The 18,543-nt window shown below is 37.4% G+C and overlaps 1 protein-coding gene across 1 annotated transcript; it reads right to left on the bottom strand.

Annotated features, from left to right (window-relative positions):
- Window positions 1-15,972: 15,972 nt before the first annotated feature.
- Window positions 15,973-17,894, bottom strand: LOC103455657 (calmodulin). Its single transcript, XM_070812216.1, has 4 exons — window positions 17,539-17,894; window positions 16,968-17,125; window positions 16,395-16,475; window positions 15,973-16,305 (listed from the first exon to the last, which is right to left on the bottom strand). The coding sequence occupies exons 1-4, from the start codon at window positions 17,612-17,614 to the stop codon at window positions 16,171-16,173; spliced, it is 450 nt and encodes a 149-aa protein (XP_070668317.1). The 5' UTR covers window positions 17,615-17,894; the 3' UTR covers window positions 15,973-16,170.
- Window positions 17,895-18,543: the final 649 nt, after the last annotated feature.

Genomic DNA, 18,543 nt, shown 5'->3' with positions numbered 1-18,543 from the left:
TATCTCCCTCCCTCTCTTTATCTGCCATCCTTTGTGTTATAGCTACTAAAGTTATAGTGTGATATTTTGCACCCGTTTCGCTCCTGTCTTTAGCAAATGTTATTTCTCTAACTTTTGCCTATGTATAACACGTTATCAGCATGACTCTCTAACAATTTCTCATTTCCCTTCGCCGAAAGAAAAAAATGTTTCCTCCTAGGATTTTAATGTTCTTCTTCTTCCTTTGCCTCACATGCTGGATATACTCTTGTGAAGAACTGTTTGCACCTTGTCTGCTTCTCATTCTCAACTTAACAATTACTTATATATTTGATTTCTTATTTGGTGTAGTTCCTGATTACTAACCCAGTATTTATTTATGTTAATTTTACCGCGAGCAAAGATGGTGCGGTATTATCGCCTATCTTGGACTACAGATTTAATTTTACTGCAATTTTAGGCGGTGCGGTATAATCGTCCACCCTGCATATTTAATTTTTTCTACAGTTTGAGTGGTGTGAAATAATCGCCAATCCTATGTTTACTTCAATGAGAATGGTGCGGTACAATCACCCTTCTCATTAATCATGTAAATCTTGAGCCTGAAGTTTCGAGTGCTTATCATTTTGGCTTGAAGATCAAAATGAAAAATTTGTAAGAACCAGAAGTTCTAACACTATATTCCTCCAGGAATACATATTATTTCAAGTTCTTACACATCTCATTTTTCTTTCAGAAAAGAAAATGGCGAACTTGGCAAAGCTTGATTTTGTTGCCTTTGACATTACTGGGAAAAACTACCTTACCTGGGTAGTGGATACCAAGATCCATCTGGGGGCAGGGAATCTTGGAGAAACCATTAGGGATGAAAACAGTGCATCCTTTCAAGATTAGGCGAAGGCCATGATCTTTATTCGTCGCCACCTTAATGAAGGACTAAAGAGCGAGTACCTAATGGTTGAAGATCTATTAGCTCTCTGGAAGGCATTGAGAAACATATACAATTACTAGAAAACGATGATTCTTTCAAGAGCTCGTTATGAGTAGACTCACATAAGGATCCATGATTTTAAGTCAGTGGCTGAGTACAATTCTGTGATGTTCATAATTAGCTCTCAAATGAAGCTCTGTGGGGAAATCATGGCTGAGGAAGATATGCTGGAAAAGACTTTTAGCACCTTTCAAGCCTCCAACGTGCTCTTGCAGCAGCAGTAGTATAAAGAGCGAGGCTTCACTTAATACAACCAGCTGATATCTGTGTTCCTAGTAGCTAAACAAAACAATGAGCTTCTAATGAAGAATCATCAATCCCGACCTATTGGATTGGCACCATTCCCAGAAGTGCATGCTGGTTCCTTTGAAGGGAATACCACATCATCTCATGACAATAATTACAAACGAGGACATGGCCATAAACGAGGTCGGTGGAACGAGAAAGGCAAGAATCATGGTGTCCAATTTCACAACCAGGTTCTAAGGCATAATTCAGGCCCGAGCTTCAAGAATGCATATCGTCACAAAGGCAAAACTTATATGAACAACATTCCTAGAAACTCTGAAGGAGCCTGCCATAGGTGTGGTGGCAATGGGCACTCGGTGCGTACCTGTTGTACCCCAAAACATCTAGTAGATCTATCTCAAGCCTAATTCGAGGAGAAGGGTGACGAGATCAATTTTCTCGACCAGGCTAGACCACTGGATATAACTGATCTAGTGCTCAACTTATCAGGACAGTTGAACACAACCCACCTAGATGCTTCAGACTTCATTATGGAAAGAGGGAATGAAGTGTACCAGTCTAATTGAATCATTTTTGTTTGATGTATCTTTTATTCTGAACTTGTAGTTTAAAACTCGCATTTCAATTTAATAAAAGTGGCATTTCAATTTCCTTTTTATTATGATTAAGTTGTTTTTAACTGTGATCCCTTTTACTTAGAAATCATGAATAAAAACTGTGGTTATTCTCAAAACATGAGAAATGGCGGAGATATTTGTCTTGCAGACAACGCAACCACGCATACAATACATCGTGATCGAAAGTATTTCTCAAGCTTAATGCTTACAAAAGTAAGGGTAACAATAATATCAGGCTAATGAAATGTAATTGAAGGCTTAGGGAAAACCCAGATTATGTTACCAAATGGAACAATATTGTCCATACAAAATGCGTTGTATGTTACTCGATTTACTCGAAATTTATTATTAAGTTTCAAAGACATACGTTTAAATGGATACCACATTGAAACGAAAAGTGCAGAAAATGTGGAGTATCTATGCATTACCTCCAATGATACCCAGAAGCGTATATTGGAGAAGTTGCCTGGTTTGTCGAGTAGATTATATTATACATTACCTCTAATGATACCCAGAAAATGTGGAGTATCTATGCATCACCTCCAATGATAACGTATTGTATAATCGGCGGTGTGTGCAGTGGAATAAATAAAACAAGACACAAAATTTACGAGGTTCCTCTACAGTCAGTGTGACTGGAGTACATCCTCGAAGCATCAGTAGTGCTTTCATTATAATTTGGAATAATAGAAGTACAAAGATAACTCTCATTATTCTCTCTCTTCCTCTCTTTTGTCTCTCTCTCTCTTTCATCTTGCTTCCTTTCTCTTTCTTTTACAATCTCTTCGTTGAACTTCTTCCTTTGATGTTGTGTGGGGTTTGTATTTATATAGAAAATGGGAGTAGTGTGCAGCAAGCTTTAGCAAACAATGGAAGGGCCCATTATTTAATTCTTTGAGTGGACATCCACTGTTCTACAACATATCAGTATATCTCCTTCCATCTCTTTATCTGTCATCCTTTGTGTTATAGCTACTAAAGTTATAGAGTGATATTTTGCACTCGCTTCACTCCTATCTTTATCAAAGGTTATTTCTCTAACTTTTGCCTATTTATAACAATAGTGCACTTTTATAAGTGTAAATTTTTTTTTCTTTCTAAATATAAAAATTTGAAGTGCACAATGAGATATTAGGAGTGTCAATAACAACATCTTAAAAAATGATTTTCTTTTCAATTTTATTATATAATAATGTTATATATTCAAGTGAAACTTTAAAGTTAGAGTTTTTGAAGATTTTTTTTTTCTTTATTTGGTTGCTTAAGATTGAACTATTTTTTATTATTTAGTGAATGTTATGTTTGTAAATATATTTACTTATTTAATGACACTTGTAAACTTATAATCAGAGTCCTAAAGGTTGTTTTGATTTAAGTTATTATTTTCTAGTAACAATATGTTGTCCTACTTAAAAAAATATTAAAAAATTAAAAATTAAAAAAAGCAAAAGAAAAAAAAAAGAAACTATCTTAAAAAGAAACCCTTTTATAAATATCGCACATGACCTCCAAAATCTCAGAAACGATCCTGACCCAGACGAGCACAAGCCATCAGGGCACAAGAAGAAAGATGAGAAAAACAAACCCTCACACTAATAAGTTATAAATGTATAGACCTTTCACTGTACATGTAAGGTTTAATTAAGTTTCAAATTTGAAAAGTCCAGACAAAGTGTGTGGATCGAAATCAAAAGTCCTACTCTATTGTAGTTGAAATGTCAATGAACAATCCAAGTCATAGTTTATTGAATTTGTAAGAAATTATTCAGATGAGCTACAAGTTTTAAATACAAAATAATTCTTGCAAACTAGGTTGCAGATGCAACACAATATTTAGAAAAAAGATACAAAAAAAAAAAAAACAATTGAAAGAAACTATTTCACAAAACGTTTAGCCAGTCCAGTGACATCAGCGAAATCTTGTTCATATTAATTAAACATTACTAAGAAAAGTCATTAATCTCACATAATCCAGGAAACAAAGAATTCATATACTAAACCGGTGTTGTGAACAGAGCAAAGAGAAACCTTCATCTGACCAATTACCAGCAGTTGTGCTAGCACCAACGTGATTATATATTATTTGTTGTAGACTTAATTTACTGAACAATATAAAGAGCAAAGAGAGGGGGTGCATCCGCATAGAGAGAAAAGAGACAGATGTGTACTTGTGAGATGTATGTTATCTCATACCATAGTGCTTTTATTTATAGTAGTATGGAAGATAAATTTCTTACCTCAACATGATTACAACTCTAATGGTATAATCTCATAAGGATATCTTAAGATTTACACAATCACATTCCTAAATTATTAGGACTGCAACACTCATCATTGAGTGTGTAAATACTCAAGTAAATGTCGCATCAAGTCTTCATCGATGAAGTAAGCTCAACTGATGAAGTTGTCGGCACAATGAGCAAATGCGAATCTTAAATCAATAGAAGAATGTATAAAAGGTAAAACTCAAAAAACCTTGTTATGGTAAAACTCAAGGTGGGATAAAAACTCATAGACTAAGGAAAAAAGTGAAAAATTGCATTAAGTCAAAACTAAACATCTTTTGGACACAAGTAGAGAATCTCACAAGGGTATGACTAGCCCTAGATGGGTGCCTTGTCAAAACCTAGTTAGGTAGCAGAAATCCAGTGGGAAGAGTGCTCTTAATTGGAGGGAAAAGAGTATATTAAGATCAAGTGAGTATACTTCTGGATAATCCCCCTGAGTTCAAAACTTCCAAATGAGAACTACAAGCATTATATATGAATAGTTAGGCATACCAATTCGTTAGACAAGTTTCTGGAAAGTAGACTTCGACAATGACTTCATGAAGAGGTCGGTAAGGTTGTTTGGGATTGGCTTGCATGACTTCAATTTCCTGATGCTTTGCTGATATGATGTAGTTGCAATATGTCTTGGCGTTCACTTCGTTGATGTATTGTGTCTTGGTTTGGTTGATACATTTGACACAGTCTTCATGGATCGTCATTGGGACTCAATGATGGATGAAAACAACAAGTATTTCGAATATGCTCAACAAGAGCTCTCAACCATGTCTCATGTGTGGCATAGTGTAGTGTGGTAAGTCTTGGGAACAATTCGAAGATTTCGCAACTAAGGTCGTATCGTGGATCTCCAAGATATTGCGATATCTTTAATGGTGAAGACAAACATTTAGGGATGTGCCTTTTGCGGGTTTGATAAGTAACTTGCGTCAACATAACAAGCAAGACAAGCATCATTCAGGGTAAACCCAAATTCGCTCAGGATGTGTGGCGATAAGCCCAAATTCGTAGTACCTTCAGGGTAACAGAAATACGTCTTTAATATCAATTCAATGGCTGCGTGTAGGTGCGGAGTTGCATCTTTACCAATAGATCAACATCGAAGGAGATGTCCTGTCTAACGCAATGAGCTAAGTACAACAAAGTGCAAAGTTGAACTCAAATATAGAACTTTGGATTCCATAACCTCTTTAAGAGTCTTATTTGTATATAGCATATAGAAGATCAAAGGTATACTCAAAATGTAACACATTCGAGGTGTAGTTCAACTGGTAATACAAAATACCATAACAACAACGCTTGAATTTCAGGTCAAGGCATAAACGAGTTTTCCCAAGATTCTTTATTTCAAATGCCGTCTTCAGGTGCATGTAAATCTCTTTATCAATATCCCCATTGAGAAACACGTTAACTTTCATAATTCTATTGTGAATCACAGGGCAGTTGACAGAAACCTCGCCATAAGGAGTGCATCGTATCGCACCATTTCATTCATCTCATTACGCTTCATTTCCCACTCATAACATAACAGGGTTACCTTGGGCAGTGTAGGAACGACATGTCGAAACACACTTTGGTAAGGAATTTAACCTGGATTGTGATTTCGGCTGTCCAATTAGCTCTACGTTGTCACTAATCAACGAAACACAGTTTGATATCATCGTTGTTCATTTATATCGGTAGCTATCATATAAATGAAAACATCACCGATGTTATTCTCATTCCTAATTCCATATCTTATCCAAACTAGTATGCTCGACCAAGAACCTTAAGTGTCAGGAGTAATCTTGATTAATCTCATGAGATGGAAATGATTGAGACATCGATTGAGTATAGATTCATTTTGTGTCGTAACCTTCTTCTTCTAGGGAAGTGAGTCCTATGAAACAAGTGATTTTTCATGTTTTAAGCCAAGGTAGATTGATTGGCTATCCACTAGTGTACCGGACTGTCCAATAAAGGTGGCCAAATCGTCCATTAGGGGCTGAACACCTTTCGGGGTTGTTGACTCGATGTCCGTAAAGTATGTATGTCTTTATAGGCATGTTTGCAGCTGGTATATGATCTCGTCACTTTAGCTAGATTAGAGGAATGCGTCTAGAGCAATATTTTGAAAGTTAGAATACATCAAGAAGAATGCGTCTAGAGCAACATTTTGAAAGTTAGAATACATCATACTTGCTTTATCACACTTGTGTGGTACGGAGATCGAGGTGAGACATAGTGGGCAACATCCACACAAATTCACGTTGTTTTACAGGATAATTCGCATAATGAACGGTAAAAAGATTGCTTGCAAGGGCTCTAAGAGAACTAGTGTGGAGGAGAATCATAATTGACAAAGATTCACATAATTTTTTGAGGACCTATATTGGTACGTTGTGGCGACACAACTTAGCACATGGAATGCACACCCAAATGCATAAGTATGAAATGTTAGATTTGTACCCAGCAACCAACTGCAACATTGAAAATATGTTAGGTGGCAAGAGGGAACCTCAAGGCAGACCAACATAGTTACGCACAAGATTACATAGCCCTAGGCAGAAACTGAAAGTTTGTTGTGTTCACCAAGGTTTGGGCGATTATTTAAATTGCACTTTATGATCACTCTGTGAGGCTGTTTTGGGGTGAACATGAGAATTCGATGTCCAGTTATAAACCCAAAAGAAATGCAATACTTATCGAAAATCTTTGATATAAACTCTCCAGCATTATTTAGTCTTTCAAACTTTATGGGATAATTAAGGTGGTGAACCTTTAAAATTATAAGTATTTGTATAGCGTGCATTTTGGTTGGATTAGTCCACAATTATTCACTTGAATCCACTATGAAAAGCGGATCGTTTCGTATCTTTGCTAGAGATGATATAGAAATCAAAATTTCCAAACAAACAGGCTTGGCAAATTGTGTTTGTAGGAACATGATCCTTACTTTGGTTAAGGAGATGCATATTGGTATCATTGTTCGACCTAAGTGTCCTAAATAATCGTGCCAAAGCAAGTAAACTGCTCAAACAACTCAGCTTCAGGCCAGGCACATGTGGTGCGTCCCAGTTAGGAGGCAGCCCATTGGTTGTAAAACAAAACTTTAGGCTCATTTTTTTGGGTGGTGCAAAGATATTCCACTTTATTTTCTTCAGTGGTTTCATTCATGATCATTATTCACTTGAATATCCTTAAGACTCATCGACATTCTTCCAGAACGGGGAGAATATAAGGTCTCTATAATGGTAATTCAGTACCATTCAAACAACGAGGAGCATGTCAATGCTCTTAATCAGGTTGGATAGACTTGAAGTCGTTGCTAGAGATGTGATTTAGGTATAAAGTTAGTGTGCATTGTATCGCATTCATCTAGACAACTAACTTTCTCACATTCGTACCTAATCACATGTTTAATTGATTTTGGTCACATGTTTAAGAAACATGATTCAATTAACACATATTTGAGGACAATAAATCATTAGTGTGAACAAAGAAAAGAAGAAATTCTTGGATAGTTGGACTATCAAAACTTGTTTGCCAAGTAAATGGAAAGATAAAATGTATATAAAGTTTCTAACAAGTGATCCTAAGATTTTATTCTTCATCATAATTATAAGCCACTTGTTAAAAAAAATTCCAATAGAATATTCCACACTAGCCATGTGATTTATGAAAGTTGATAAAATATTCCACTCTAGCCATGTGTTTTATGGGTGAAGGGCCAAGTGTTTTATGGGTGAAGATTAAATTTTTTTTCTAAAAAGCAATTCCTAATATTTTATTCTTCATCATGATCATAAGCCACTTGTCTAAAAATATTCTAACAAAATATTCTACACTAGCCATGTGTTTTATGAAAGTTGTCAAAATATTCCACACATGGCTAGTGTGGAATATTTTGTTAGAATTTTCTTTAACAAGTGACTTATGATTATGACGACGAATAAAATCTTATGGATTGCTTATTAGAAACTTTTTATAACCTTCACCCATAATTAACTACATACGTCTATTCCTCTTGCCATTTATTGGCAAACAAGTTTTGATAGTCCAACTATCCAAGAATTTCTCTTCTTTTCTTTGTTCACACTACAGAGCACACTACGGTCTAAAGAGGTGTTAGTTCTAATATTGTAGATGACGAGTTTAATATTAATTTGTTCCATGCTCTTTTTTTTTTTCCGGTAACATGGAAGAAGAAAAAGAAACATTAAGGAATAACTAATCTAGCTGCAGCGACTCCAGAGTAGTCATTCGAAAGAGTTTGAACTAAACAAGGAAGAGGCTCCACAAGCTCTTGAAACTCCATCTCGCTATTTAAACCCAATTTGGCTAACCCATCAGCTGCAAAATTACGCTCTCTATGTACATGTATCACATTACAACTCCAGTTCTCTATGATCAAACTTCTGCACTTCGAGACAAGACCATAAAGAGGATAATTATTAAGGCTAGGCGAACCATGAATGAGATAGACCACCAAAGCAAAATCAGCCTCCATAATAAGATGAGAGAAATTTCTAGCTTTAACTATTTTCAACCCATTAAACAAAGCCTAAAGCTTAGCATGGAGAACTTCCCCAACTCTTTTTTTAGCAATAAAACCAGTGATCCAGTTACCGTGTCAGTCTCTAATTAATCCTCCACTTCCAATCACCCCTTTAGAACCAAGCCTAGCACCATCCACATTTAGCTTAAAGGTCCCAGATGGAGGAGGAACACAAGCTAAGAGAACCTACCCACGTTCGTGTTTACTAGAGATGCTAGCATTAGCTTTGAGTCATTCAGTAGAATACTCCAAGATGCATTTCTCTGGATCAGGAGGTTTAGTATAATTAGGACAAAATATAGCACAACACCTCCACCTTCATATGAACCATAAGGCTACAGCAAAAGCAAGATACCAAGATAACTCAAGCTTATGCGGATCTTTGTATTTTAAGTTTGCCTCCACACAACCAAGAAAGGAATCAAATTGGTCCCAATGAAGATGATGAGGAAAAGGAATATTACTTCAAACCCTTATAACAGCATGACAGCTCGAGAAAACATGCGAAATATTCTCCACTGCATAATTATAAATCTGACAGAAAGTGTGTAACGACCCGTCCCCAATTATTACGATTTTTATAATTTTAATGTGTGAATTTATGAAACTGCCCTTCGAGGCAAAAACGTTGACTCTTGTTTAATGCATTGTCGTGTGACGTAAGATCCGTTTTCTTAGCGTATTCTTGTAGCATTTGTCGTTACGAACGCGTGGGCGCGAACGGAATTGAATTTAGAGCTAAAACGAAGATTTTACGGGAATCGAAACATAATGGCATTTTGGTAATTTTCCATGTAGGGATATTTTCCATTTGGACCACTCATGGGCTGACACGTGGCAGGTGACCACATTTTCTAGGGTGTTCTTTTGGCCCGTGTGTCGCCCCATCTTATGACACATATCCCTCTCTCTCTAGACTCCATATCCTTTTCATCACTCTCTCTCCTCCGAGCACACCCACGGACCACCCATTCACTATTCTCTCCGGCGAGCTTCACTGTCACTAGCAACCGTCACCATCACCCTTTGATTTCTACGAATTCCCTGAAGCTTGGAACAAGGGAGGATCACCTCAACCTTCCCAGTTTTCGATGTTGAAACCGTGTGTTGCAGGCATTTTTTTTATGAATTCCAATCACGACAAGAGACCACGACGGTATAATCCTACTCCTTATCTCTTTAGCTTCAATTTTACTACTCATACGCTGGAAATGGTTTAATTTTAAGCTTGATTGGAGTTTGAGAGTTTCTCGACCAAATTTCGACCTTTCTCTTCATTGAGTCCAGCTGGTGCGACCCGCGAGCCTTATCGAGTCGACTCAACCCACAAACTAAAACTAGCCTAAAATCGGTCCAACCCCATATCTGGGCCCAGTCCATTGACCTGGCCCAACCCTTGACCTATGTGACCCAAACCCATAACCCCTTAGCCTCAGCCTAGTAACCAGGCCCAAAACCTTTGGCCCATTAACCCTAACCGAATCCGACCCATTGACTGTGAGTCGTTGACCTGACCCGTTGACTTCATTTGACCATTGACCCGTCAACGTTGACCTTTGGGTTGACTTTTTCATATTTCAGCCGGGACTTCTCCTAGGCTAATTTCGACGTCCTAATTCCAAATTTGTTGTCCGTTTTCCCAACGTTTGATGTTTTAGTAGAGTTTTGCTAAATGGCCTCTATATGTGTTTAGGTGCAATGGTGGGAAGTGACTTCATCCTCGATAGTTCGAGCGGCTATCAGGCAATGGAATATTTATGAGTGAACTTCTATAAAATATTGGCCTAGCATGCATTTCACATTTCATGATTTGAATATGTTTTATATATTGTTTTCTAGATTTCTATATTTACAATATACGAGACATTTATGATTTATAGCACTTACGTTTTACGAAATGTTATGAATTATTAGATTTTCATATATGAAACTATATGGATTATGAATATGATTTATGTTACGGTTTCCGAATATGAGTTATAAATTATGGGATTTTCATATGTGGAATTCTATGGATTTACAAATGTGAATTATCATGGATTTATGTGTTGAGACTTTGAGCTTTTGAACTTCGAATTTGATATGAGATTTGAGATTTGTTTTCAGTGCTTATCTAGTGGGTTATCATACAACACATCTACACAACACGGGTATTAGACGTCTATGGCCATAGGACACAGTTGAGGAGTAGTGAGATATTTATGTTATACCCTCAGCTTCACTACCGAAAGCTGTCGGACAGCTTCATTAGCCACGGCTAGTGTCGGTGTGTGATGTATATATTTTCTTCTCTGGCGTAACCCGAAGTCGTACAGTTTCACCTTCGGGTGATAGGGCCTACCATGCTTCTTCACTAGCGTAACCCAGTGCCGTACAACTTCATCTTCGGGTGATGGATAGGTATTGCCTTCGGGCGGCTATGATACCCCCAGTGAGTTATGTGTTGATGAGATTTACGAATTTACCTTCAGGCGGCGATAACACCATTATCGAGCATGGTTTTACATATACACATTTACAAAGGTTTTTTTTTGGCATGCTATGTAAGATCTCACATCGCCCAGGGGAGTGATCCTTATATGTATATTCCCATCCCTACCTAGCACGAGGCCTTTTGGGAGCTCATTAGCTACAGAGTTCATCGAAACTCCGAAGTTAAACAAGTAGCGCACGAGAGCACTCCCATGATGGGTGACGCACTGGGAAGTTCTCAACAAAACCGTGAAGGTGTGGTCGGGGCCCAAAGCGAACAATATCGTGCTACGGCGGTGGAGCTGGCCCGGGAATTTGTTATCAGAGTCTAACCCTGGCTGTAGTGTGCCGACGAGGATGTCGAGCCCCTAAGAGGGGTGGATTGTAAGATCCCACATCGCCCATAGGAGTGATCCTTATGTGTATATTCTCATCCCTACCTAGCACGATGTCTTTTAGGAGCTCACTGGCTTCAGAGTTCATCAGAACTCTGAAGTTAAGTGAGTAGCGCACGAGGTCACTCCCATGATGGGTGACCTACTGGGAAGTTCTCGTGTAAGTTCCCAGAAACAAAATCGTGAGGGCGTGGTCGGGGCCCAAAGCGGACAATATCGTACTACTGCGGTGGAGCGGGCCCGGGATGTGACATGCTAAAGTTTTCAGAAAAAACCTATTATGTAGTATTATATGTGTTTTCAAAACAGGGGGTTAGTATGTTTAAGGGTGGTTCGGTATGGGATCCCATACCGAAACTCTTGTCTCAATTCCCAAACCAAAATTTTCGGGCATCCCAATTTCAATACCGATCCCAAACAAAATTTTCGGGAATCCCGAAATAGTTTCGGGATTTCGAGACAAATCGGGAATCCCGAAATGGTTTTAGGCTTTTGGACTAAAATTTGACATATATGCTTTTGGGCTAAAATTTAACCTTTTATATCTATTCACACAAACAATTTCAATGCAAAGATTTCTACAAGGACTTGAAACTAGAAACACAAACAAAATATAACATTTGGATTTGGTTTACAAAACAGAAATATTTCCCAGAACCTCATTCAAGATTAAAGCTTCATTCCAAAACTCAATTCTAAAATGATTATCCCAACAATTTCGATAAACATATTTCGCACCAAAGTTGGAAATTAAGAATGGTTTCATAACATTTAGTAAATAACAAGTTCATACATATAGAGCTGCAGCAGTGAAAAAAGTAATTAAAGAGGGAAAAAATTAACCTTTCTCCTTGTATTTGCTGTAAAGCTCAGTCTATTGGGTATAATTCGTATCAATAAACCCACAGAAGAACAAAAATACAAGAATTAATCAATTGAAATTAAACCAGAAAATAAAAACAAAAGAAAAAGAAAAGGAAAAAGGGAAGAAGAAGAAGAACCATTTGGAAGCAACATTGACAACGAGGACAACCTTCCCTTTGTAAACGCTGAGTGACAGAGTGACAGAGTGAGTAGTTAGTTTATGTTATTCAGTGGATTTGATACGATTCAATGGTTGAGATTAAATCTCACCGAATCCGACATCTATAAAATTTCTGAATATATATTTAAAAATTAAAAAAAAATATATATATATATATTTCGGTTCGGTTTGGGATTACCGAAATCCCCGAAAACTTGAGACCGATTCCCGTACCGAAATTTCGGGATCGATTTGGTATTGGGTACCAAAATTTTCGGGATTTTCGGATTGGGATTTTTTTGGTTCGGTTTCGGGAATTTTTCGGTTTGGTATGGGAATTTTGGTTTCTTTTCTAGCCCTAAGTATGTTCATAAAGAAAATGGTTTTCCTATTATTAGTATTATTATTATTATCAACTTTGGTCCACTCACCTTTTCAGTTTTGCGCCCCTTCATGATTTAGATTCGAGGTACACGATCCCGGCATCAGGGCACTCTCGCTTAGGCACCTTCGAGTTTTCTCAGGGTAGGACCCATTCCTCGGTTCGTACCTTTTTATAATAATTCTTTCACATTATTTTTTATTATTTGTATGCTCTGAACACGGTTCTGCATTAGTATATTCCTTCCTAATCACATATTTTAATTCGCATGCATGTATGGCTTCGTCCTCGGGTGTCGGCCAGCACGTGCCTATCCTGATATTTGGGGATATTGGGGTTGCGGCGTGTCAAAGTGTTACTAGACATGTGTCTTTTAAAACGTTGTTCCTTACTGTTTATCGTTGTATCAAAATAAAAAATAAGAAGAAAGACTGAAAAAAAAAAAACTAATGAAAATGACTTGAAAACTTTGAATTTTAATCAAAATGACAAAAATGTGTTGTGAGTGAATAGTACCATGAGTGATTTTTTAGAGTAAAAATGTCATTTTCGTTAAAAGTAAACAGTACTGGAAGTGTTTCGTTAAAACTTCCACACAAAAAAATGATAATTGAAAGCTGGCAGCAATTTTATTCTGTAAATTTAGGTGTGGACTTTATAAGCAAGATAAGAGCTGAAGAAGAGAAAATGAAGAAATTAAGAGAGGAGAGAGAGAGGGAGACATATATTATCCCAATTAAATTAAAGAGTAAATTGTAGCTATGATCCCTTAACTTTAACTCAATTGAAGCAATGGTTCATCAATTAAAAATTCATTGTCATTGGTCTCTCAACTCATCAAAACGTGCATCTATGGTCCATCAACTAAAAATTCATTACCATTGGTCCTTCAACTTTAATTCAACTGGAGAAATGGTCTTTTAACTCTAACCAAATTGTAGAAATGATCCTTCTAACATAACTCGTTTTGACAAAAATTTTGACGTAGTTGACGAAAAGGACCAAAATTACACACTTTGATGAGTTGAGGGACCCTAATTATATAAATGGTTATTCCAACATAACTTATTTTGACAAAATTTTGATGAAAATGATTATAGCTACACATTTTGATAAGTTGAGGGACTAATGGTAATGAATTTTTAGTTGAGGCATCATTGCTCCAATTTAATTAAAATTGAGGGACCATTGCTACAATTTACTCTAAATTAAAATTGAGAGAGAAGGGAGAAAAATAACTTTGCAGATAACATGGCAACAAACAATACTACCAAGGTCTTTTGCGCTGAAATCAAACCAAAAAAAAATACTTGCGCTACATACATATAATCGAAGTATCGAGAATCTTGATGGGCTTGTCCAACTCCCCGAAGACAATGTTCAGAGCGAATACGCAAGGTTCCAGATGGAGCCGGAGGAAAGTGGTTACGGAGGACGCGTGCATATCAAAAGCTGTTACAACAACAGGTACTTGAGAAGGGCGAACCACCGGCAGTATTGGATTGTAGCTGGGGCTTACGAACCAAAGGAAGATTTAAGTCATTGGTCCTGCACATTGTTCGAGCCTGAGGTTGTCCGTTCAGACAACAAGGCAGTCATCCGATTAATCCACGTGCGACTCGGGCACTATGTAACGTCATTCACAAAAAACGACTTCAATCAGTGCCTCTAGCAGAGACAAAAAACCCCAACCTACACAACGCCATGGATGTGTACACAGTCGTCGGCTTGGAACCGCTTCTACTACCGAGCCCTTTTGTGCTGAAATCAAACAACAATGACATGTACTTGCGCTACATGCTTGATCAAGAAAACAACATTCATCAGATTCTCCAGTTCTCCGCACAGGATCGTACGAGCGAGTAAACACAATTCCAAGTGGAGCGGCCGAATAGTCGGGACCACCAAAATAATCACTACGTTCATATCAAATGCTTGTACAACGGAAAATGATACAAGCTATTCATCCTTGCTGCGGCTGACAATCGAGACGAAAACACAGAAAGATGGACTTGCACATTGTTCAAGCCTGAGAGTGTCGGACCAACCGGAAACAACCACAACAACGTGCTCTGCCGACTACGCCATGTCGCAACTGGCCTCTATACAAAGCCATTTGTTGACAACAGATTAGAATTACGCCTGGGCGATGAAGTCCCTGACCCCTACGAAGTTGATGTCTACACAGCCATTCGCACCCATTACATGATATGATCGTGTGATGTTTTTCACGAGACTTCACTCGTTCTATCTCAGTCACCTATGGCTTTAAAAAGTTTGTTGCATGAGCTAAATATAATCGTGTAACATGCAAAAGTGTAATTTTGATTTCCTGTTTAGTTTTTAATTAGCTCACTGTAATAAGTGTGCGCTAAAGGCTATAGCTGTTCAAACGAGTCACTAAGAGTAGATAACGTAGGAGTTCTTTATTAGGAAAGATTTATGTTGGGTTATAGTCTTCCTTGTAGAACTAGGTTTGTATGTGATATTATAAATCCTTATTGAATAATAAACGCGAAAATATTAAGTATAAAATTCTACTAAAGCAACAAACGCAAATCCTATCTTTGTGAAAATTAATGTATGTTTTTAGTAGTGGGTTTAATAATAGTTCATGGCATTCATTCGTTACCCTCTATTTATTTTATAGGAAATGGCCGGATCCTTTCCACCAAATCCACTCAATCAATCAATCTGGACCCTTGAAATTTAATCAAAGGGTTAAAAACAGGAGCCCCTTTAAAATTTATAATAACTTTAGCTCTCGAATCAAATTTCAAGGGTCCGGATTGATTGATTTGGTGAATTTGGTGGAAGGGATCCGAATAAGATCCCTTTCCCTATTTATATATCCTACTACTAGCCGAAGCCAACCCTGTAACATATCAAATGATTGTTTCGAACAACGTATGCACTAACATGTCAAAAAGTTAAAATGCACATAACATAATTCGCTTGCACCACAATGGCATCCATGTGTAAGTAAATGTCTATTGTAAAAAGAGATTTTTCAGAATGACTTGTTACACTAACACATGGAGTTACTCTTTGTAATCTCATACTTTTATTTGAAAATGAGAACGAGATTAAAGACTCAATTAATTCCAACAGACGAGAATTCCGACTTGTTGAGAAAGGTCCAAAAGCAAAGATACTGGTATGACTGATTCTACAACAATACCAACCACAAATGTTTAATAGCCCCAACCCTTTTTAGAATCCAAACACTAGAATTCACTTCACTTGTTGAGCATCATTCTCACAAACTCCTCATAGTTCACCTGGCCATCGCCATCTTCGTCCGCTTCACGAATCATTTCATTCACTTCTTCATCTGTCAGTTTCTCGCCGAGATTTGCCATTACATGTCGAAGCTGCACAATTAGGCAGATTGTCCCTTTAAGTTTCCACTACACACATGCTTCAATATATCATCCTACAAACAAGTAATTATGATCTTTACCTCAGCAGCAGAAATAAAGCCATTCTGGTCCTTATCAAAGACCTTGAAAGCCTCTTTGAGTTCCTCCTCAGAATCAGTATCCTGCACAAGTTTTAATTCAACAAACTTTGTAAACCATCCCAATTACATATCCAAACCACAGATAGAAAGAGCAAACCGAAACTTAATCAAACGAACCAAAACATACTGATACTAATGCTTCCAATTCTATTAACATTGACCCCGATTCTTACTCACCCTACAGTCGAGACTCATGAAGCACTTGCTCAAGTCATGATCGAGAAAAAAATTGCAACATGCTTTAGTTATAACTGGAAGCTAGAATTATCAATCATATGCTTGGTTTCCACAAGGATTAAATTAGAACAGAAGAATCACATTTAAACAATGATGGATCAGTTGGAAGATTATTGAACAACTCGTATATAGCTACTGCAGCGATCTTATATAAAAAGCTTAGGGTGAAAGTTCTAAACAAGTACAATCGTAGCATAAAAACCCCATCGTCATATGATTCACCAAAGTACAGTAGATCACTATCCTGAGATTCAACAATGTGAGGAGATTATATACCTTCATCTTCCTCGCCATCAAATTCAGAAACTCGGAGAAATCGATTGTGCCATTCTGGTCAGCATCAACTTCACTGATCATGTCCTGCAATTCAGCCTCAGTGGGATTCTGTCCCAAAGATCTCATCACAGTCCCCAACTCTTTGGTAGTGATGCAACCTAAGTGCAAACAAAAACGTGAATCAAAAGTACTTCTACCTGAAGGATGGGAGGTAGCATAAATGTACGAAACAGAACCCATAAACATGTTTTCCTTGTCTTTCACAAGACGATATTCTAAATTAATTTATGACACGGGAAGAAAGATTCGAACTTGGGTGCAAGAGTACGGACATACTGCCTAATCTGCATCTAAAGACCCATAACATGTTAATTCAAAGACATCAACATTTCCAGATTTGACATGAATCATTCGAAAACATAATCATAAGGGGTAGTTCAAAAACTTGATTCCTGAACTTTCAGACTACTTTTATACAAAACGAAATTAAACCCAACAAATATATACATGATTTATATACATATACATATATAACACACATGTGTAAATAAGAATGTGTACAAATATATACCATCGCCATCTTTGTCAAAGAGGCAAAAAGCTTCCTTGAACTCCGCGATCTGCTCCTCTGTTAGTTGCTCCGCCATTTTTGGTCTCTGCTCTAAAGATTTTGGCCAAACGTGGACTGCTGCTTGATCTCGTTGAAGAACGAAGTTTTCGATCAAAATGTCCCTACAAATGTGTAAGTAGGTAATTACTTGTTAGAATTTTGGAGTCTGATCCGACGGTTGAGATCGCACCAACGCTGATTTTTGTACGGCCATGTGAATGCGACCCCCATCGCTACTCGCTTGCACTGTTGCACAACGTACCGGCGCTGACAGCTAGGGCGGGGGCCCACTTGTTCGGTGTGTCCATGTCTGGCCTGCTTTTTTTTTGTTGACCCAAGGAGCTAAATGCTCATGTACTCGTCCTCATTTGCCCTTCTCGTGTCGTGAGGACCAAATGTTTGATTCCCTTGTAACAAGCGCTTTTGTTCAAAGTGCTGTTTGAAAATGCAATTAAACTAGGAAATTTTAACGAAAACCATCCGGTACTGTTCATTTTAACGAAAAAACACATTTTTACACTAAAAAGTCAATCATAGTACTATTCACTTTACCCTTTATTTTATTCTTATCATTAAAACTCAAAGTTTTCAAGCAATTTTCATTAATTTTCCTGTTAAACTAAGCTTTCTCTTTTTTGGACGAAACGCACTTGATGTAAGGTTGGATTGGAAGGACAATAGGGTTTAGGGTCCGATTTGGAATATTGTTGCTCAAGAAAAGCACTTCTAAACATGTTGAAATTTGTATTCAAACGTGCTTTCCATAAAAACATCTTGAACAGCTTATCGAAGAAGCGTCCAAACATGTGCTTCTTCGAAAAACACTTGTCTAATAGCAAAAAGCACTTGTAATATCTTTTTCTTCCAAAAACAATCTAAAACATGCTTGTATAAGCACTTTTGATACATTCTACCAGACATTAGTGGAGTCCCGCTAATGTTTGGTTCTCTAAAAACACTTTTACT

Source organism: Malus domestica, chromosome 14 (genome assembly GCF_042453785.1).
Source record: "Malus domestica chromosome 14, GDT2T_hap1".
NCBI classification, from domain to species: Eukaryota; Viridiplantae; Streptophyta; class Magnoliopsida; order Rosales; family Rosaceae; genus Malus; species Malus domestica.
The sequence above is the reverse complement of the archived record's forward strand: the minus strand, read 5'-3'. Positions and strand labels throughout refer to the sequence as shown.